General features: G+C 52.9%; 1 protein-coding gene across 13 annotated transcripts; it reads left to right on the forward strand.

The window, feature by feature from the left end:
- Nucleotides 1-102: 102 nt before the first annotated feature.
- prkd1 (protein kinase D1) lies at nt 103-20,312 on the forward strand. 13 transcript variants are annotated; one of them, XM_061820328.1, is made up of 21 exons: nt 120-520; nt 4,860-4,998; nt 5,757-5,888; nt 6,980-7,137; nt 7,214-7,237; nt 7,975-8,197; nt 8,613-8,916; nt 9,446-9,569; nt 10,154-10,231; nt 10,321-10,518; nt 10,607-10,654; nt 10,917-11,010; nt 12,531-12,586; nt 13,979-14,051; nt 14,127-14,233; nt 14,311-14,472; nt 14,734-14,832; nt 14,913-15,073; nt 16,265-16,371; nt 19,019-19,104; nt 19,306-20,312. In XM_061820328.1, exons 1-21 carry the CDS (start codon nt 335-337, stop codon nt 19,495-19,497), a joined length of 2,751 nt encoding a protein of 916 aa, XP_061676312.1. In that variant the 5' UTR covers nt 120-334; the 3' UTR covers nt 19,498-20,312. The 13 variants fall into 13 exon arrangements, 11 of the variants coding, with proteins under 11 accessions (XP_061676313.1, XP_061676320.1, XP_061676316.1 ...); XM_061820339.1 differs by lacking the exon at nt 10,607-10,654 and having other exon boundaries at nt 123-520; nt 8,613-8,690; nt 8,751-8,916; nt 10,321-10,494; XM_061820336.1 differs by lacking the exon at nt 14,311-14,472 and having other exon boundaries at nt 115-520.
- The last annotated feature ends 408 nt before the right edge of the window (nt 20,313-20,720 follow it).

The raw sequence follows: 20,720 nt of genomic DNA on the forward strand, positions 1-20,720 counted from the left end.
CGGTGATAACTTTGCGCTGTTGTTCAGCAGACTTGCGCGCGCTTTCTCCGTACGAACGTGTCACGTGAGCAGCCTCGTCGTCATGATGAAGAGGAGGACGCGTGTCCGTTTTCTTCCTCCTCCCCTTTCTCCTCCTCTTTCTAACCCTCCACAGTTGCGCCAGAGTCCAGTGGAGTGTTTCTTTTTCCTTTCCCTCTTCGCGCTTTTGCACCTTTTGGCTTCTTCTTCTTCTTCTTCTTCTTTGGCTTTTTGGGAACTTCTCGAGCGCTCCTCCTCTTCCTGCCCGGGTGGCCGTCACCTTTCGGCGACCGCATCTTTTTGCTCTTCTGCCGCGATGAGTGCGCCTCCGCTTATTCGCACGCCCAGCCCGCTCGCCTTGCCTGGGGGGGGAGGAGGAGGAGGAGGTGCGCTGTCCTTCCACATCCAGATCGGTCTGAGCCGAGAGCCCGTCACGTTGGACTGGGCGGACGCGAGTCTGGCTCAGGTGCGCGAGGCGGCCTGCTCCATTGTTGACCAAAAGGTAAGAGAGCAAGGAAGTCAGGAAAATAATCAGCTGGATAATGGTAACGAGGCCGTCGGGCTCACGGTTCTGACGACCGGGGCTCCACGTTTGCGCCTTCTCCCCGCGCCCGCCTCTGTGGCTTTTCCTCCCACGGCCCCAAAAACGAAATTGGCCTCAGGCGTGATTGTGAGCGCAGCTGTTTGTCCGTCTGCGTGTGCCCTGCGATCGGCCGGCGACCGGTTCAGGGTGTGCCCCGCCTCCCGCCCGGGTTCTAGCGCTCCCTCGTGAGGATAAGCGGCTCAGATCATGGACGCGGTGACAATCGTCGTAAGCGTCGACAAACATCCTGACAAGTAAAAATGCTCACGCAGCCTCAGAAACATATCAACCAATGAAGACGGAGGATCTAAATATTTCAAGTGAGCTAGCGTACATGCTAATACGTATTTGTGTTCACGGCAGCATACGTGCTAACAAATGGATGGATGACGGGTAGTAAGTGATTATTTTACCTGCCAAAACTGAAAAATACACTTTGGAAAGGTGTCCCGCAGGGCTCCGTACTCGGTCCATCGATTTTCGGTCCCGACACCAACACGCGAAGACTATCACCCACGCTACGGGTGACCCTCTCGGCCATTTCCGGGCCGTGACACTCCAAATTCCCTCCACGGTCCGCCGTGGTCACCGAACATCATCTGACGCCAACGCACGATCCTCCCGCAATTTGAGCAAGTGGTCAATGCTCTCGTCTCGTAATGGTTCCGCCGCCGTTCAGGTGCTCGCTTAGTCCAAATCCCGCCACTTGGGCTCTATTGGCGGACGCGTTCTCCTTGTTAGAAGGGAACAAATGTGCCAGTGGAACGTTTGGAACCTTTTGGCCAGCATATGCTATGCTGGAATTTCACATGATGTGAATATGTAATATCGGCATTTGCTTTGACTTTGCAGTTTTACTCTCGTCTGCTGCCGTGTCGTCATTCCGAATGAGAACTGATAAAAACACCGTGACGGACAGATTCAAATTTTCAAAGTAATCATAATGATGACTGATGTGACGGTCACGCCTGGAATCAAACTTTCGTTCCCCTTTCAAATGTCAGCGGAGTGTTAAGCTAACAGCTTTTGCAGCCTTTTTCTTGTGTGTGTGTGTGTTGAATTCAGTGCGGGTCATGCAACGATCATGAGTAGTGCTGCAGGCTAACCATGCTAACCACAAACTATGCTGCCAGGTCATGTGATCTCAGCATGCAATTCCACCTTGGCTCCTCCCACACAGGAAGTCACGTGAACTTTTGTCGTCACTCAAGAATCTAATCAAACTGCTAGCGTGCGCGTGCCCACACGCGCACCAACGCGCCATTCAACAGCCGATCAGCGTCAAATGATCATTTGGCGCCGTTACCGATCAGGCCGATAAAACCGGTGGGAACTTTAGGAAAGACAACCCCCCACTAAGATGCACTAGTGTATAGCTACACATATGCGCACACGACACACACATCTACATACACTACACGTGTACACATTTATAACCACAAAAAGGCACAACTGTACATACATGCACGCAAACGTACATAAACAGTGACACACAAAAACATGTGTGCCCACGAGCATAAACACAAACTAAGTGAAGCATCCATAAAGTTGCAGTAATTGTCGCGACGCTTTTGCACCTGGACTGTTAGCGACGATGCTAACAGCGAGGGGCAGGTCACACACACACACACGACGTTGACTTGACGCAGCAGCAGGTGACGTCAACACCTTTTCAGGCAATCACACAAATGAAGTGATTAAAGTGTGCGTGTGTGTGTGTGTGTCTGGCAGACGACTGCTACAAAATGAAATTTCATAAAAATGAAAAATGCCCCCTAGCGGCTAAGGAGTTCCTACAAAAGCGCAGAAATCAGCAACGCGGTCGTAAACTTTCAAACAACGTCACACACGAAGCAGCGACGCATTCAAAGGGAACTGACAATCCTACTCACAAGGACATCCGTCCATCCACTATCCAAAGCGCTCAGCCTCACAAGGGTCACGGGAGAGCCGGAGCCCATCCCAGCTGGCTTCAGGCGGAAGGAACCGATTTGCCAGTCGGTCGCGACGTGTACCGACCGCGACACACCGTCGCTGAGCTCCCAACGATAGTTTGGCTGTTTTGCGGGAATCGTGAGGATGTTTTTCTTCTTGCTTTGAATCGCGCCGGATTTCTTCCGGTAGAGCTCAATGCCTCCAGTGGCACAACCCGCTACTACACTCTTTTAAGACTGTCGGCGCCATCTAGCGAGAGATTTTCTCCACGTCTGACATTTCTTTCTCAATTTATTTCTCAAATGGCGGCCACTCGGAATTGTCTGTCATGTTGTGACGAAAGATGGCAAAGTCTCTTGAAATGTGCGAACGTTTAACCGCAACAAGCCTCCCGTTCTGCTCGGACAAAAATGCTGCAACATCCTGCAAAAACGAGGCCTTCAAAATAAAAGCACCGCAGCGCATTTTCTTTGGTCACAGCCCAAAATAGGTTAGGACGTCGACAGAGAAATAAGCCGCCGTGTGGCCCGAGAGAGTCTGCTGAAAGTCAACGCGGAACACCCTGCTTTTATTGTGAAGGCCTGCCTGCCTTTTGACAGGATGCGTCACGCAGAACTTGAATTGGGCGAATGCGCATCGAGGCTCAGTGTCCATTCGTCCGTTTTCTGAGCCGCTTATCCTCGCAAGGGTCGGCAGGAGGCGGGCGCCAGCCAATCGCGGGGCCACACGGAGACCGACAGACAATCAAGCGCACCGAGGGGGCAATTTGGAGTGTCCGATTAATGTTGCACGTTTTGGGGATGTGGGAGGAAAGCCACGCAGGCGGGCACATGGGGCGGAACGTGCAAACTCCACACAGGCGGGGCCGGGATCGAACCCGGGTCCTCAGAACAGAGTGCAAGAGCAAAAACTGGGACTCAAAATTGTAAAAAATGTTTTTTTTTTTTTTTTTTGTCAAATAGCCAAATCAAAGAAAAGTTGTTCATTTGAAATTCCCAAATGAAGAGCGCTTGACACTCGGAATAAAGTCGTCAGTGTCACTTGAGGGTTTTTTTTTTTTTTTCCCCCCTTCCTGTTGCCCGGCAACCGCAGCCGCCGATGACGCCGATGGCGCCCGTCGAGTGTCCTCCCGCCGCGCGCACACATCGTCAAGTGCGCCGCGCGCTTAACGTTTTGCGTCGTCGGCCACCCAAACTATCAGCGCGCGTGCACGTGCGCTACGAGAAGGCCGAAGGGGAGGCGGCGGCTGCTGCCATGCCAACGGAGTAGCGTTACTATGGCGACGAGCATCACAAGGATGAGGAGAGGAGATAAAGGAAGTGAAGAGGCGAAGGTCCGCCGAGGGACAAGATCGTCTTCCTCTCGTCGTTTGTGCGATGGTTTCAAGTTGATGACATCATCACACAGCGACCGGTGGCCGGCGTCGGACTCGCGCTCAATCCAATCATAGAAATGATATCAAAAAGCTCTCGGAACGAACGAGCTTTCCAAATGATTCTCTTTGATTGCTTGGAAGCATCCATCCACCCATCCATGTTTTAGCGCTTCTCCGAGGTCGGGACGCCCTTCCAATCCCACACTTCCGGGGGGGGATCCCGAAGCGCCCCCCCCCCCGGGGCCAGCCGGGAGGCTAAGTCTCCCTGGCCTGTCCCGAGTCGTCCCCGGGGGTCTCCCCACATCTCGCTGGGGGATTCGTCCGGGAGGTCCCCAAAACAGACGACCGAGCCGCCTCCCCCACGATCCTCCCGATCGGCGTACCCCAACGTAAAAAAAAAAAAAACGTTTCTTTCGGCTTGTCCCTTTCGGGGTGGCCACAGCGTGTCATCTCAGATGACCGCACAGATATGTTTGGCACAATTTGTTTTTTTTTTTTTTACGCCGGACGCCCTTCCTGACGCGCAACCCTTCTCAGGGAGCGGGATTCGAACCCACAACCCCTGGTTTACCAAAGCAGCGCTCTAACCACTGAGCTACGCGACGTAAACAGTGTGAAAGCCGTCGGAGGACTCCCACTCCGCTTATTGTCCAGGCGACCTTGACCCTCTGGCACTGGTGAAGGCCGGGAAGGCGAGTCCAATTTTGGAGGAGCAGAGTTCAGGGCAGAAATGAGGCAAGGCAGGAGTCTCACAAATTGGGCCCAAACTCCAACGACCCGAAAGCAGAGTAACAAAGAAGACCTTGATTGAACCCGACGGCAACCCCGTCCGTCAAGAAGTTGTCGGCGGACTGAGGACGTGAAGAGCGCGACAGCAGCTACCGCGCTCGCTCGGTTGTTGGCCGCGGCTAATCTCTCCCGTCCGTCCGTCCGTCCGTCCGCCTTCAGATCCCCGAGTGCGGCTTTTACGGCCTGTACGACAAGATCCTGCTCTTCCGGCACGACTCGGCGTCGGACAACGTTCTGCGGCTGCTGCGCTCGGCCTCGGAGATCCGAGACGGCGACCTGGTGGAGGCCGTCCTCTCGGGTAGGCCGACATCCGGTGGCGAGGTTACCGACGGGAAGTCGGCAAGTTCCCCGCCGTTCGTTGTTTATTTATGATATGGTTATGCGGGGGGGGGGGGGGGGGGCAAAAAAGGCTGAATATAACAACAGCTGTATTACATTAGAATATTTTTCATCCCACCATCGATTATCGGCGCCGTTGCAAAAAAAAATAAGCAATACAAAATTTGCGCGAGAGGCGCAGGAATTATTTCATCCCCTCGGGGTCGCTGTTCGACTCTGTAGTATCTGTGACTTTGTGTGTGCGCGCTTTCAAAGGGCCGTCGATTGACGTGCCAGCCAATGTCGACGCTCTAAGCCCGAGATTTTGTTTGGACTTTTTAGAATGATTCAAGTTATTTGCGGCATTTGCCAGAATTCGCCACAAGCGAGTCGAGGCTTCACGTTTCCGCTGCTAGCACGCGGCTGCGCTAACAGCTGACGGCTGCCGCTTGCAATGAAGCGGGATACATTTGCACTTCCTCCCGTGCCGCTAAGTTAGTTAGCACGGGTGGCTAACAGGAAGTGAAGACAGCTTCCTGTTCTGAAAGTCGACACGCAACGACAGCACGCGCGCACGTGTAAGCGGAACGTACGTACGTACGTGTGCGTGTTTTTGGGACAAAATGGAAGGAAAAAGGCGAGAGGCACGAGAGTCGACGTGTTTTGTTGTCCGAAAAGCGGCCGGGATGTTTTTCGAGCCGGTCGCTTTCAGCTTTGGGCTTGCGGCTGTGTGCCCAGCTTCGGCCACGGCGGACGACTTCCGGATCCGCCCGCACTGCCTGTTCGTGCACTCGTACCGGGCGCCCGCTTTCTGCGACCACTGCGGCGAGATGCTGTGGGGGCTGGTGCGCCAGGGCCTCAAGTGCGAAGGTAGGCGCCCGCCGTCGCTCGCTCGCGCGCGCAACCTCGGGATGCCGTCCGCGTACGCTTTACGCTTCGCAAAATGCTAAATGATTCACTTGGATCCTAATTTTTCAGAATCGACGTTTTTCCCGCCCTTCAAACTGCGGCTATCAATGCACAAATATTCATGAAAGGATTTACACCCTAACCCTACAATTGTAGTAGTAACGACACGATTATAAATTCATATGGCATTTCTGCTATTGTGTGAGTACAAAATGGCCGCCTCGTCCCGGCACTTCATGTCACAGACACCTCTGGTGCATTGCAGCAACACCATTGGGCTCCCTCCGGTGGCGTTAACGTTAAAGACAGCTCGAGTGTCACAAAGACGCCGCCAAAAAAAGAGAAAGGGACACAAAAGAAGCACCTGTGTTTGTTTTCTTGGAAGAAGAACAAAAAAAAATGAGGAATCCTTTCAATGGATGACAAGTGGCACACGTGCAAATACGCAGAGCAGACGTGAAATTCTGCGTGTCGTCTCTTTCCCGTTAGTGGTCAAATGATACAAAAATGACCCATCGGTCTAAAATGCCATGACCATATTATTTCATATACACAAGTGCCCCGACAATTGATTGATTGTTCCACACTGTATCAAATTGAATGTGAAGTCAAAAGTCACAGAGAGTTGTGACATAAACTATATGCAGTATACAATTATTGTTCTTTGAACATGAAGAAATTATTTGGCGCTTGTTAAAAGTGGGGATTTTTTTATTTTACGAAAAATGTGATCAAGTGGCGCGACGGGCCGGCTCCGGCCCCCAGGCTGCATGTTCGCTAGACGCTCTTTCACAAGAACGCTGAGGCCCTGGCTAATTCCTGGACATTCCGGTGCCGGGACGGACGACTTCTCGATTCCTTTGCGTACGTTTGACTGCCCCCGGTGGCCGAGGCGAGCGCAGCGGCACAAAACGAAATCATGCAACAAACTTCATCACGTTCACCGCACTTTGTTTCCGCAGAAGATTCCAATTTGCTATTTTCCGCCTTGCGAATGTCGCCGTCGTTGTTGTTGTTTTGTTCTTTTTTTTTTTTTTTTCCTCCCCCTGGAGGCTGCGGCCTGAACTACCACAAGCGCTGCGCCTTCAAGATCCCCAACAACTGCAGCGGCATGAGGCGCCGGCGGCCGTCCAACGTGTCTCTGACGGGGGGGCGCCCGCCGTCGGCCGAGCCCTCGCCGCCGCCCCACCACGGTGACGACGCCCTGCTGGTCGGCACGCACCCACGCACGCCCGCACGCAACCGTAAATCGCGTCTCACTTCCTGTGTCCCGTTTTGTCTTGCAGTCGCCGGTCAGTCCCAACATGGAGGTAAGGCCGACCGATGAGGGCGACGACTTCGACCGAGGTTTCAAGCCCAAATGACATTTTGGAGCAAGATTTTATAAAAAGGGGTCTGAGTTTCAAGACGGGGGCAGGGTCTCAAAAAAAACAAACAAACAAAAAGTGTTAAAGGTTACAATTTAGTGGTTGAAAGGAAGTTTTAAGGTATGAAAATCACGGTTTCAAGACAGGGTCAGGTTTTTAAATTCGGGTTTCAGGCTTGCGTTCGGGTTCTCAATTTCAAATGATACCTTTAGCCCGGATTCGGGTTTTGTCGCCGGTTTGGCTTTTCAAAAACTGTCAAAGGTTTCAAGTCTGAGTTCAGTTTCAAGTGAATGGGCTTTATTGGTCAAGTGAGTAACGACACACGAGGAATTTGTCTCCGGCAGGCATTCAGAACAAAGTTCTTCATTCGTTCGTGACAGATCTTTTTTATTTAGCGCGCCCCCCCAAAACCCGTTACAGGCCAGTCGCACTCACAATCACACCTTGGGGGCAAATCAGAGACTTGAAACATGAATTTACGTTTTCAAGATGCGGGCGGGGCAAAACACAAACTAGGTTTGAACCCCGGTCCTCAGAGCGGTGAGGCAGACGCTTGAACCGGTCGCCCCACCGCGCCGCCCGATGTTTTTATGGTCGTGACTGATTCCGAAGTCGGTCTGGGGGGTTTCATGCTCCGAATTGGGGCTCGAAGTTTCAAACGAGGTTGTCGGCGTGCGCAGAAGTCGTCGGCGGCGGCGTGGTCCCCGGACGCGTGGCGGCTCCGCGAGCGGCGCGCCAGCTCCCAGTCGTACGTGGGCCGGCCCATCGAGCTGGACAAGCTGCTGATGTCAAAGGTCAAAGTTCCTCACAGCTTCCTCATCCACTCGTACACGCGCCCCACCGTTTGCCAGCACTGCAAGAAACTCCTGAAGGGGCTCTTCAGGCAGGGACTGCAGTGCAAAGGTAGCGCACGGCACACTCGCAGCTCCTGCCATGTTTTTTTGCACACCAAATGGGCCACGTGTTGCGCTGCGCTGCGCACACGGGTCAAAGGGACTTCAGAACCTGAGTCCCAGTCAGCTCGATTGGCCCAGTGTGTCGCACACAACACGCGGGCCAATTTGAGACGTGCGGAAGGCTCGATTGCTCTTTGAATATTTCCAAGTACACACAGACGCAATTCAACTGCAGTAGCAAGCTGCGACGGTACCAAGTGTGCGTCCCGACGAACCAACCCGTGTCCGGTCGTCATTTTCCCTCATTAGCAGCATCATCTAGTCGTTAAATGAAAATCAGTGCACTATTGGGCGCTGTCGTCAAATACGACAAGTTCACTTTTTTGTACCCGCAACTGCATCCACTTGTTGTTTGCGTCTAGATTGTCGCTTCAACTGTCACAAGCGTTGCGTTCCAAAAATTGCAAACAACTGCTCGGGAGAAGTTGCCGGAAACGGAGGTACGCACACGCTACACGTACACGCAAGACACGCGCACGCACACACTCTTGAACCCGCAGAGCTGCTGAGTCCGGGGGCGGAGTCCGACGGTTGCCTTGACGATCAGGAGAGGGCCGGCGGTCCGACGGACGACGTCGGCGCCACGGCGGACGAGATGAGCGCCGCCGCGACGACAGAAACGGGGCCCGGAGACCCCGACGGGGACGAATCCAACCGAGCCATCAGGTACAACGCGAGGAATGCGCTTTCGAGACAAGGGGATGGTTTGCTTTGACTTTTTGAAGACCCAGTTCCGCTTACAAACACGGATTACCAACTGAGATAAAGTAAGTAAGTAAGTTTCTTTCGGCTTGTCCCTTTCGGGGTGGCCACAGCGTGTCATCTCAGATGAACGCACACATATGTTTGGCACAATTTTTACACCGGATGCCCTTCCTGACGCAACCCTTCTCAGGGAGTGGAGGCCCCAGTGGGATACGAACCCACAACCCCTGGTTTACCAAACCAGTGCTCTAACCACTGAGCTACGGGGCCTCTCCTGAGATGAGGCTCCAAAAAGAAACTTCAAAGATGAAATCGTAATTCATTCTTTGGCTTCCAAACCAAAGTTTCCAGCCGAGGTTCACGTTTAGGGGCGCGGTGGTGGCAAAATCTCTCTCGCACCCTGCGGTTTCCCAGCACCCACAAAAGTAAAAGTACTTATGACAGAGCCCTGAGGTCATGAACCGATCAAGCGTTTGTCCCGCCCCTGCAGCCCATCGACCAGCAACAACATCCCCCTGATGCGAGTGGTCCAGTCGGTCAAGCACAGCAAGAGGAAGAACAGCAACGTCATGAAGGAGGGTTGGATGGTCCACTACAGCAGCAAGGACGCGCTGGTACGGACGGCGGCGAGCGGGCCCGAGTCACGCCAAGCTCCGCGGAGTTCCTTGGCGCTCATGTGTCAGAAGACGCTGCCACACAAAGACGGCACCACTTCTGACAAAATTGACTCTGTCCACTCACTTCGACATACTTCCTTGACACAAAGATGGCACCAAGCAATCATGTCAAAAGCTACTAGTTACTTACTCGTCTCATTTCAACTTAACACCGAGATGCCATCAGATGGCCCCGAGGCACTACTTTTGTCAAAATGAAACTCCTCAGTTCACTTCAACATTGTGCCTCGGAAGGAACATGCCACAAGATGGCGCCAATGCGCTACTCTCGTCCAAACGGAGCTCCTCAACTAACTGCAACAAATTTTGGGGGGCCCAAGAGGCTTGAAATTGGCACCAAAGCATTTTTAAAAAATGTTTTTTTTTTTTGTATAAAATCCATTTTGAACTTGAACGTGAAATTGAAATTATTGGAGGGTTTTTTTTTTTTTTTTTTTTAAATTTGTTTTTGCACCATAATGTGGAATGTTCCGTCAATTTCATCATTTCATCATTCGGAATATGTATGGTGTGCGTTTCAGAGGAAGCGACATTATTGGCGGCTGGACAGTAAATGCATCACGTTGTATCAGAGCGACACAGGAAGTAAATATTACAAGGTAAAAAAAAAAAAAAAAACGTGAACGTGAAAGGAAGAAAAAAACCGAGCAATGGATGACGGTAAAGTTTTGTGGCGCGCTTCATTCAGGAGATCCCGCTGTCGGAGATTCTGTCGCTGGAGGCCGCTCGGACCTTCTCCTTTCTGCCCGAGGGCGCCAACGCGCACTGCTTCGAGATCGCCACCGCGGCGGCGCTGGTTTACTTCGTCGGCGAGGACCGGCGCGGCTCTGACGGCAACGCCGGGACGGGCGCCGACATGCCGGTGACGCGAAAAACACCTTCGATGGTCCGATTGGGGACTCGCCAACATCGACGTCGGCGGCGGCGTGCTCCTCCCACGGCAAAATTCAAATTCTTCCCCGTTTTGTTTGCAGAATGCCGGACTCGACTTTTCAGGCAGAACGTCTCCAGACCTGTTTTTGGTGGGTCGGGAGGACCAAAGTCGCCCTAGAATGGGCACTTGAAGGCAAAATGGCCGACTTCCTGTTTTTGTTTGCTTTTCCTGATGTGGATTTTTTTGGTAGCTCTACTCGGGAAATGGTTTTTTTTTCTGGCCGACGTAAGGCCGCTAAGTCAATCGTCGTCGCCGCCGCCGTCGTCTTGATGGGATGTCTCCTGCGGTGTACCCAATGAAGCGTCCGGCGTTTGCGTTTCCTTGACGATGTCACTTCCTCTCCTTCCCAGGCGAGCGGCGCGGGTCAAGACGTGGCCCGGACGTGGGAAATGGCCATCCGCCACGCCCTCATGCCGGCGGTCTCCACGGGCGTCTCCCGCCACAGTGAGTAGCTCCCGAAGCGGCGCCGACTCTGCCGGTCCGTCCGCGGGCGGCGAGGCCACTCCCGCGCGGAGGCCTCACGGTTATTTCCGACTTTTGCTGACGTCAAAGTGCTTGTGACTCGCGTGGATCTGAAGGCTTCACTTGGGGGACAAGTTCCAGTCCCTGATCTTACATTTGCCATTTTGAACTGAGGAGCAGCTCACAATTTGGGGGGAGGTTCAGCCCCCAACACCCAACCCCCAACCCCTTACCCGGACCCACTTTTGCCTTAACAACCGACCATTCGGTATTCGGTATTTTTAATGCGCCTTCCATCGTGAGCAGGCCGAGGCAGACAAGCCGTGTCAGGAAACAGTCGGGACCGACCGCTACGGTTTTCCGCTCCTTTGCTCATTTCAATTGGAATCAAAGCAATTTGGACTTAGCGTCATGACGTTTGGTCGGCGTGGTTATCGCGGCTAGAGTCTGCCGTTTTTGGTACGAAGGATCCGTCTGAGATTAACTTTGGGAAGTTCCGACCAGATAGGGTTTGGTACCGATCCTCTCGAGAAGGGTCGGACTCGGTTCCGCTCTGGAGTTGCCCAGGGTGAGGACCGGGCACACTTACTGGCCCCACCTCGGCCCTCGTATGTTGAGGTTCACCCTGGTGGACTTGTTGGACGGGTCCTGACTGTCGTTTGTGCCGACGCACCAAAGAACAGTTCAGAGCGCCCACCCTTTTTGGAGTCCTTAGGGGGGGGGGGGGGGGGGGCCGCCGGGGAGCGCTCCCTCCGGGGACTCCATCGTCTTCTGGGGGACTTCAATGCCCACGTGGACAATGACAGTGAGACCTGGAAGGGCACCTTTGGGAGGAACGCCTCGCCCCGATCAGAACCCGAGCAGTGTTCGGTTATCGGACTTCCGCGCTCATCACAGCGTGTTGAAGCATTGGAAGGGTTTCCAACATGCGGACTTGGCACCAGGTCACCCCGGGTCACAGTTTGAAGATGGACATTGTGGTCGCACGTCTCGAACGCTCGCGCGAAGGGAGGGGCGCAGCTGTCGGCTCCGACGTGGCAGGCCCAAGCGTATTGTGAGGGTCTGGTTGGGAGTATCTGGCAGACCCCCCCCAGAAGGGGCTTCAACTCCCATCTGTGGCAGAACTTCACCCACGTCCCGGAGGACCACGTCAGGTGGCGGGCAATGCCGGAACCCGTCGGTGAACCCCAAAGGTGAGGGACGCCGACCCTCGCGCTGCAGAAGAAGTCCTATCGGGCGTTTTTGGCCCGCGGGACTCCCGGGCCAGCTGACGGCCGAGCGGAACGCAGCTTTGGTGCTGGCTGAAGGCAAAACTCGGGCGTGGCAGGACTTGAAAGGACGCAGGAAGTCCGCCGTTTTCATATCAATTGACAATGTCGTCTGTTTGGCCGCCTTGAATCGTCTTAAAAGATGTTTGGCTTCTCATCCTCACGAGTAGCCTTCATCACTTGCACGTGCAACAGGGCCTGCCGGTCACTGAAATGATCTCTTTGTATTTGCAGCAGAAGAAATACCCATCAGTATTTCTGTGTCCAACTGTCACGTCCAGGAAAACGTGGTAAGAATACAACACTCGACACGCACGGCGGAGACGATCGCGATTACTCAGTGAGGCTGAGCGAGCGTCGCCATGGTGACGCGTGGTAATTAGCCACTGAGCAGCCGCTAATATGGTCTTCTTTGTGCGCCCCTGACCGAGGTGTGATATTAGCCTGTCAGCTGACGTACACACACACACACACCAGCCGATGTTACAATACAGCTGGAAATATTTCATAGACAAAACAGACAAGAAAACACGCAAAGTCCACATGAAATAAACACAACACGTACGCACAAAATACAGACAATCAAAATGTACCAGCGACGTCCGACGCAGCATCTACACAAATGGATACCATATGGCCACATCACGCACACAACATACACAATGTCGAAACAATGTCCACAAACGTGCGCGCAACATCAACTAAATGTAGCCACAAGATAACGTGCACACCAAATCTACACAACGTCAACACATCGTCCGTGGGAAAAACACACCCAACATCCGCACGGCAAACACACAACGTTAGCACAAGTCCGCAGCACGCGGACGACACACCTCCGCTCGCGCGCACGCACAAAAGTGATGAAAAATCATCAAGCTGTTAGCTCGCTAGGCGACTACGAGGACCCGAAGGAACTCGGTCGGACGATCGCTCCTTCAATACGATCAAAGGAATTCACGCCAGCCGCGCCGACACATTTGAAGGCAGCCCTGGAAATACAGTATATTAAAAATGAAAAAAAAAAGAAAACCCCCCCCCCCCCCAACAACACACACTCACACTCACACAAACACAAAGAGCCGCCCGCACTATTTTGATCAAGAAGATGCTTCACCTGGAGCTCCGTGGCGGTTTGAACACCACCTCGAAGGAGGACCCGTGAAGGTCAACGGGCTGAGGTAGAGATCGGACCTCGCCCTGACCGGGGAGTGCCACAGAGATCCGCTTTGGGGCCACTTCTGCTCTCAATGTACGTGACCTTACAAACCGTTGTCAGGGGGGATAATTGCCAACTTTACATAAATGTCAGACTCTCAGAGATGAACCCGTGCGAGCAAACCATTCAATCAGTCAGTCGGTGCCTTGATGACGACGACATTCGGGAGCCACTTGACGAGGCAGACAACAAGGGAGCGAGCTAGCTAGCTAGTGACTGGTTGAAATAACAAATGACTTTGTGAATTTGTCAGTAGATGTTGTAAATTAGCAAGTCACTTTCGGAAATAATGACCAAGTCAGGAACGAAGCGAGTAAGCGAGTCGATGGCGATCACCACAACGCTAAAAGTTCTCCAAGAGTAAGTTATCGGACCGAGAGCCGTTTCAAGAACACACGAGTCCGTGAAGTCAATCAATGGATCAATCGCTGCATCAATCAAATGTCATTTTTCTACGTTTCAGGACATCAATTCCATCTATCAGATCTTTCCAGACGAAGTCCTCGGGTCGGGACAATTCGGAATCGTCTACGGAGGTAAAACTCCCCGAAACCTTCGACGTGAGCTGAGGCAAGATGGACTCGCGTGTGCGTGTGCCCCCTCGTCGCCAGGGAAACACAGGAAGTCGAGCCGCGACGTCGCCATCAAGATCATCGACAAGCTTCGCTTCCCCACCAAACAAGAAAGTCAACTGCGCAACGAGGTGGCCATCTTGCAGGTGAGCAAAACGCCGGAGGAGGACTTTTGCCAGGAAGCGGAGCTCGGCCACAGGAAGCTCTTTTGTCGTCCTCGGAGAACCTGCGCCACCCGGGCGTGGTCAACCTGGACTGCATGTTCGAGACTCCCGAGCGGGTCTTCGTGGTGATGGAGAAGCTCCACGGAGACATGCTGGAGATGATCCTGTCCAGTGAGAAAGGACGACTGCCCGAACGCATCACCAAGTTCCTCGTCACGCAGGTGGCGCTGGCGCGTCGTCGTCGTCGTCGTTAGCTTGGCTCTTCTGTTGGGTGGCTTGTTACCGGATTGACTTTGATTGCTGCTCAGTTTCTTCACGATGACGAAACTTTCTTTGGTTTCTAGTTTGTTCTTTCGCCCTTTTCAACAGTTGAGTGATTTTTTCTCTTTTGTGCCTTTGGGTTCACCGACGTAGTGTGTGTGTGCCCCCCCCCCCCCACTTTGTTGATTTTGCTGTTCTTTTGAGTTTGTGCATTCTTTCAGATCCTGGTGGCTCTGCGTCACCTTCACTTCAAGAACATCGTCCACTGCGACCTGAAACCGGAAAACGTCCTGCTGGCGTCGGCCGATCCTCTCCCGCAGGTGAGCCGCGAACCAGGGCGGCAGATGAATCGCACGTTCCGCTTTTGGGTTTTTTTTTTTTCTTATTGTTTTTGCGACAGGTGAAATTGTGCGACTTCGGATTCGCTCGCATCATCGGCGAGAAGTCGTTCCGGCGCTCGGTGGTGGGCACGCCGGCGTACTTGGCGCCGGAGGTGCTCCGCAACAAAGGCTACAACCGCTCGCTGGACATGTGGTCGGTCGGCGTCATCATCTACGTCAGGTACTTGCTTTTTGGGAAGCCAAGCGGAAATATTTGGTTGGTCGTCCCTCCAAAACTACTCAAACTGGTTTGTTTATCTCTCAGTCAGTCAGTTGGAGAGCGACTACCGCTTAATTATCGTTTGTTAGTCGGCTACTTCCTTTGTGCCTTTTATCACGTCAGCCAGTCCGTTAGTGTCTTTTGTCTGCTCGTTTGTTGTCAGTCGGTCTGTCCGTTTGGTCCGTAGTTACTCTGATTGTTAGTTTTTTTTTCAGTCGGGTATTGTCAGACAGTCGGTTCGCTCTTCAGTTTGTTGCTTGGCTTCTTATTTTCCAATTGTTATGTCGGTTGTCACTTAGCTCGTCCGTCGCTCACTCACTCAGGTCGTTCGATTGGAGTTAGTTCATCAGGAGCGGGGGGGGGGGGTTCGACTCAAATGACTTGACGCGAGCTGACTCCTTATGACTTGCAACTTGCTCGCTAAATTCTTCTGACTTTGACAATGAAGGACGGGACTTGCTCAATCATCTCCATGAGAAGAGCAAATCTGAGGCGGAGGCCTCGGTGAGATACGAACTCGCATAGTCGCCAGTGTGAGGGTTCGGGTTAGGTTTGAAGGAGACCCAAATAAAATCCAACTCAGGTTTTAGGATTTGATGTTGTCACTTTAGGGTGTGGTCAGCTGAGCTAAGTTCCGGCGCCCCCGTGGCCCTCACCGGGAGAAACGCCGTTGAAAATGAAGTCTGCAAAAAGACGACGGCAACCTGCACCAATAGCAACTCGCGCGTTCAAGACGACGACGATGACGTTCGACTTTATCGGTCACTGCAAAACTCACAGACGCCGAAGCCAATAGAACAGTTTAGCTCGCCGCTCAAACGGCGGTTGGGATGATCAACAATGGTCGTCCGTTTCTACGCGCCCCGCGATTGGCTGGCGACCAGTTGAGGGTTCATCCCGCCTCCTGCCCGAAGACGGCCGGGATAGGCTCCGGCGTTCCCGCGACCTTTGTGAGGATAAGCGACTACGAAACTGGATGGACGGACTTGGGACTGTCTCGATACTCGTTTAGGACTTCAGGCCTGGGTTCGTGTGGTTTGCCGACTTATGTCGTCTGTTTCTTAACAATCGCTGTTGTCACTTTCTTTGTGCGTGTTTGTCATTGGCTCAGTGCGTTCATTACTTTGTCGTGTGGCGTTTTGCTGTCTTCAGCCTGAGTGGAACTTTCCCTTTTAACGAAGACGAAGACATCAACGATCAGATCCAGAACGCCGCCTTCATGTACCCGCCGTACCCCTGGAAAAAAGTCTCCCCGGAAGGTACGGAATAGCCGTCCGTCCGTCCGTTTTCGGCACCGCTTATCCTCACGAGGGTCGCGTCCATTTCAAAAAATGGACGCCATACTTCCTCGATGAATTCCCTCAGAATCTTTCAACAACTCCACCAAGAGCTCAAAAAAATGGAGTCATCCCTCTGGCGTGGTCTCGCGAAGTTGTTGTTCTTTTTTGTTTGTTTGTTTGTTTTCCTTCTGCCTCCGTCACAGCGCGAGCATTCCCCCGCTCCAACGTATCTTTTCTTTGATTAATTTGGACATTTTGCCGTTAACTCTTCTTGTTGTATCTTTGTACCGGCTGATTCGAGAGTCTGGAACCCGCGAAGAAGGCGGGCCGCCTCCCGGTCAGAAGTACGTCGCGCTGCTTCGGCTCTGGCAATTAACGTTGCCGTCACGTTTGTCCAATATGTATTTTTGTTGCTCGGACGCCTCGCGTCACGCTGTTGGCGGGCCGGCGGGGATTTCGCCAGCCAAAGTTTTGAAGAACCGACTCATCCACGTTTGTTGATACGGTGCTTTGCCGATTTCCGTTTGTCGGGAAACATACCTCAATGGATTCTGAGGTGAAATATTGGGGGGGGGGGGGGGGGGCAATTCCCATTTGCCGGAGAAGAAGCGAGTGTGTTTTCGACGTTGCTCCGAGATTCAGACAAAAAGCCCCCCGTGTGACTTGGTTAGTTATTATTCTTAGTTCTGGCAATAATTAGCTCGTGTTATTGTTCTGATGCGAGGTTAATCACGCCGGCATGAGTGCCCGTGGCAGAATTTTGACAGCTTTTGACATTGTGAGCGGTTTTGTCTGTTGCTGCCATGCTAGGCTAATCCGGCTAATGTGACTTCCCGCGACAGAATGTTTGACTGCTTTCTGACTCGCCGGAGCGTAACACGGATGAAATATGAAAGGGGAGGACAACGCGGACTTTGCGTCGGCCTTTGTTAGTCGGCCTCCCTCCCGCTGGCTTTAATGAGCAACTTTCACATGCGGCCGAGGTTGCTGTTAGCGTTAGCCTGCTCGCCCGTTTCACGCCGCCTGTCGCCCACCATTACGCTCACGCCTCTGCGATGCTTCCGTGTTGTTTTGTTCGATCGTCAAGGGTTGACTTTTGACGCTGTTTTTCCCAGTGTGAGTGAGAGATTGAATGACTTAGTAAACTGTCGGTGAGGTTAGCGGGTTAGTTGGTCTGATGGTTGCTTCTTCCTTGTTGATGTGTTTCTTGCGTCGTCTGTTGGGAGTTTTGTTCAGTGAGTCGCTCTTTACTCCCAAGTCGAATTTGTTCCGTTTTTGGTTCCGTTTCTTTGGGCTTGTCCCGCGAGGGGTCGCCCACGGCGCGACATCTCAGACCAACGCTCGTATTTGTTTGGCAGAGTCTTTACGCCGGATGCCCTTCCTGACGCAACCCCCCTCGGGGAGCGGAGGCCTCGGTGAGATACGAACTCACCGCCGCTGCTTCACCTCAACCCGTCATTCCGGATGCCAACGGTTTGTTTGCTCGTTAGTTTGGTCACGATACCGTTAGTTTAATTTTCAATTTTCGCTTGGTCTTTTCAATTTAGTTCTTCCACGCAATTTTCATTTTGTCCGTATGTGCGAGCTTGAAGGTCGGACGTCGGCAGTTCCGGCGAACGTTACGGAGGTCGCGTTCATTTCGTCTGCCTCGCCGTCATTTCGGTCGCGAAGAGGCGGCTCACCTCAAGAGTGACTCACGGACGTTTAAGCGGGCGAGATGACCCCGACGACGTGACTCACGCGCCAAATTGAGGCGGCGAGCAGGTTTGCGTGCGATTCGCCTCCCGCGTGACACTAAACGTTTTCCCGCTGCTGCTGCGGCGGCGGAAAGTCACCCGACGCAAAACTGGAGATTTCGCTCTCATCTGGTTTGTGACGGCTTTGGCACGAACGAGCGAGGAGTCGGCTCGCTCGGTTCAACGTTTGCGTCTCGGTTCATGACGTGACCGCTTCGTCCCTTCATTACTTGCGTCAGTCACAATGTTTTTGTCGGTTGGGAAACATTTCAGATCCGTCTTGGAGATTCAGATTAAGTTGTTGGTTTTTTTTACCTCGTTAGTCATTACTGAGTTGCTGCTACCATAGATGAGTTAGTTGCTCTCTTCTCTTTCTGTTTCTCAAGAATGATGGCAAGAATTGAAAAAGAGAAACTGACGCAGCGAGCAGCTCTGCGTCAAGCTCAACGTGTTTGATTGACTGCGTTACTACGGCAACGAGGAACGCGATGCTGCGGAAAGAGACCATAAAAAAAAAAAAAAAAAAAGAAAAAAAAAGAAAATTCTTCTGCTGTCTTTGGGCGACGTGATTGTTCCTCACAGCGCACAAAAATGTGCGAGCGCTCGCAGGAAGCGGGGCTTTGAGGTGGGGGGTGTCCATTGAAGCAGGGGTGCATTCATGTGCAAATAACAAGCGGTGACCCCCCCCCCCACCACCGGGGGCCCCGCGCTGCCGGAGTCGCTCAGCGGACCGCTGACCCCTGAAGAATTGTTAACATCATGTTAGCTTTGCTCATTAGCCTCTGCTGACCCTCATGCCGTGGGGTGGGTGGGGGGGCACGACGGGGGTACCCCACATCCTCCGTCTTGACCCCCCCCCCCCCCTCCCGCTTCTTCTTCCACTTCTTCAGCCATCGACCTGATCAACAATCTGCTGCAGGTGAAGATAAGGAAACGCTACAGTGTGGACAAAACGCTAAGTCACGCTTGGCTGCAGGTGAGTGAGTGAGTGAGTGAGTGAGTGAGTGAGTGAGTGAGTGAGTGAGTGAGTGAGTGAGTGAGTGAGTGAGTGAGTGAGTGAGTGAAAGGCTGCCAACGACAAACAAATGAAGGGATGAATGAATGAGCGAGCGAAACGAATCATTTTGCGGCCCTCCTCCGGCTCCGGCTGTTGTTTTGTTTTGTTTCGCGTTTCCAGGACTACCAGATGTGGTTGGACCTGCGCAGCCTGGAGAGTCGCGTGGACCAGCGCTACGTCACGCACGAGAGCGACGATCTGCGCTGGCATCATCACGCCGGGCTCGGCGGGACCTACGGGCAGGGGGGGGCGCTCTACCCCGCCCACCAGGACGAGCTGGAGACCCTGAGCGAGCGCGTCAGCGAACTCTGAAGCCCGCCGCGAGGCGCGACGGCAAGTGGATGGACACAAATAACGGGAATTTAAAAAAAAAACAAAAAAACGGAAAGTTGTGACAACAAAATAACAGGAAGTCCAAACAATAAATCAACAGGAAGTAGCATCTAACGCAGGGGTGTGAAAGTCAAGTTACCTTTTCGGGGCCAAGCGAGGCTTGGCTGCAAAATCTCGGACAAATGTTTCAAAATGCAATTTCCTCAAAGCTCTTTTTCATTTTTTTTCCCCACACAAAATCCGACAAATGCGGAAGTTGTGTGCAAAAGTAACACTAAAAGTCTCCACGGCAACACCGCTGTAACGTCGACTCACTGAAAAAGCGAGCCCGCGCCAGCCACGCCTCCGACGATCGGTCGCTTCGTCAGCTCAGCGCACAACGAGGGCCGCGAGGTGGGGGCCACAAACGGCCCGGGCGTCGCCGGTTTGAGACCCCGGACCTAAGCCGACAGGAAGTTGACGGAAAGGAAAGGTGCCAACTGAACTGACCTCAGCACTGAGAAACTTTTCTCCTCGTTTTCATCGTCTCTTCAAATGATTTTTGGATGCGTGACTGACGTTAACAAGCGACCGGTAGCAGCTCGTCTGTGTGCCATGCTAACTCCGTGCTAAAGTGTTTTGTTGTCCAAAGTGTCTGTGTTTGAACGCTATTAGCCATCAACGCTCACCACACGCGTGCTTGTTTCTGTTTTGTTTTTTTGTTAGCAACGCTAACGCAAGCGGAGCCAAACAAAAGCGTGTCGTTCCAGTGACGTGCTACGTGCTAGCATGTTAGCTTTGAAGCGACAACCGTTGGCTGTTTCTTGGAAGAAGACGAGCAAAATTGGCTCCAAGTTCAGCCTCGCGAAGGTCTTTGCTTTTATTTGAAGACATTGATTGTGAACCAGAGAATGAGCGTGTGAATAAAGGCATGAAAAACAAGCTGCCTCGTCGTCAAATGACCCTCGACCACTGGTAGCGCTGAGATAGCCGCTAGCTCAGCACACACGCCGATGCTACGTCGCGAGAAATGTTGCGGCGACGTTTGTCGGCCATCCCACTAGTGCGCCGCACTGAACTGGACTGTCCGCGTACTGACACACGCTCTTTGTCTCGTCGAAAGACTTTCTTCCGAGCGGCCTTTTTCCCCCCGGAAGGCCGATTGTACTTCGTTTTTCCTCACTGGTGATTCGTACTTGTGCTCATGTGATGAATCGTCTTAC

This window comes from Syngnathoides biaculeatus, chromosome 5, assembly GCF_019802595.1.
Source record: "Syngnathoides biaculeatus isolate LvHL_M chromosome 5, ASM1980259v1, whole genome shotgun sequence".
Classification (NCBI taxonomy): Eukaryota; Metazoa; Chordata; class Actinopteri; order Syngnathiformes; family Syngnathidae; genus Syngnathoides; species Syngnathoides biaculeatus.

Coding starts and splice junctions, on each gene's coding strand:
- prkd1 (XM_061820327.1), top strand. CDS start 335: ATGAGTGCGCCTCCGCTTATTCGCACGCCCAGCCCGCTCGCCTTGCCT. Junction 8,198..8,612: donor GCAGGGACTGCAGTGCAAAG/GTAGCGCACGGC, acceptor GTTTGCGTCTAG/ATTGTCGCTTCAACTGTCAC. Junction 11,011..13,978: donor CACGGGCGTCTCCCGCCACA/GTGAGTAGCTCC, acceptor TCTACGTTTCAG/GACATCAATTCCATCTATCA.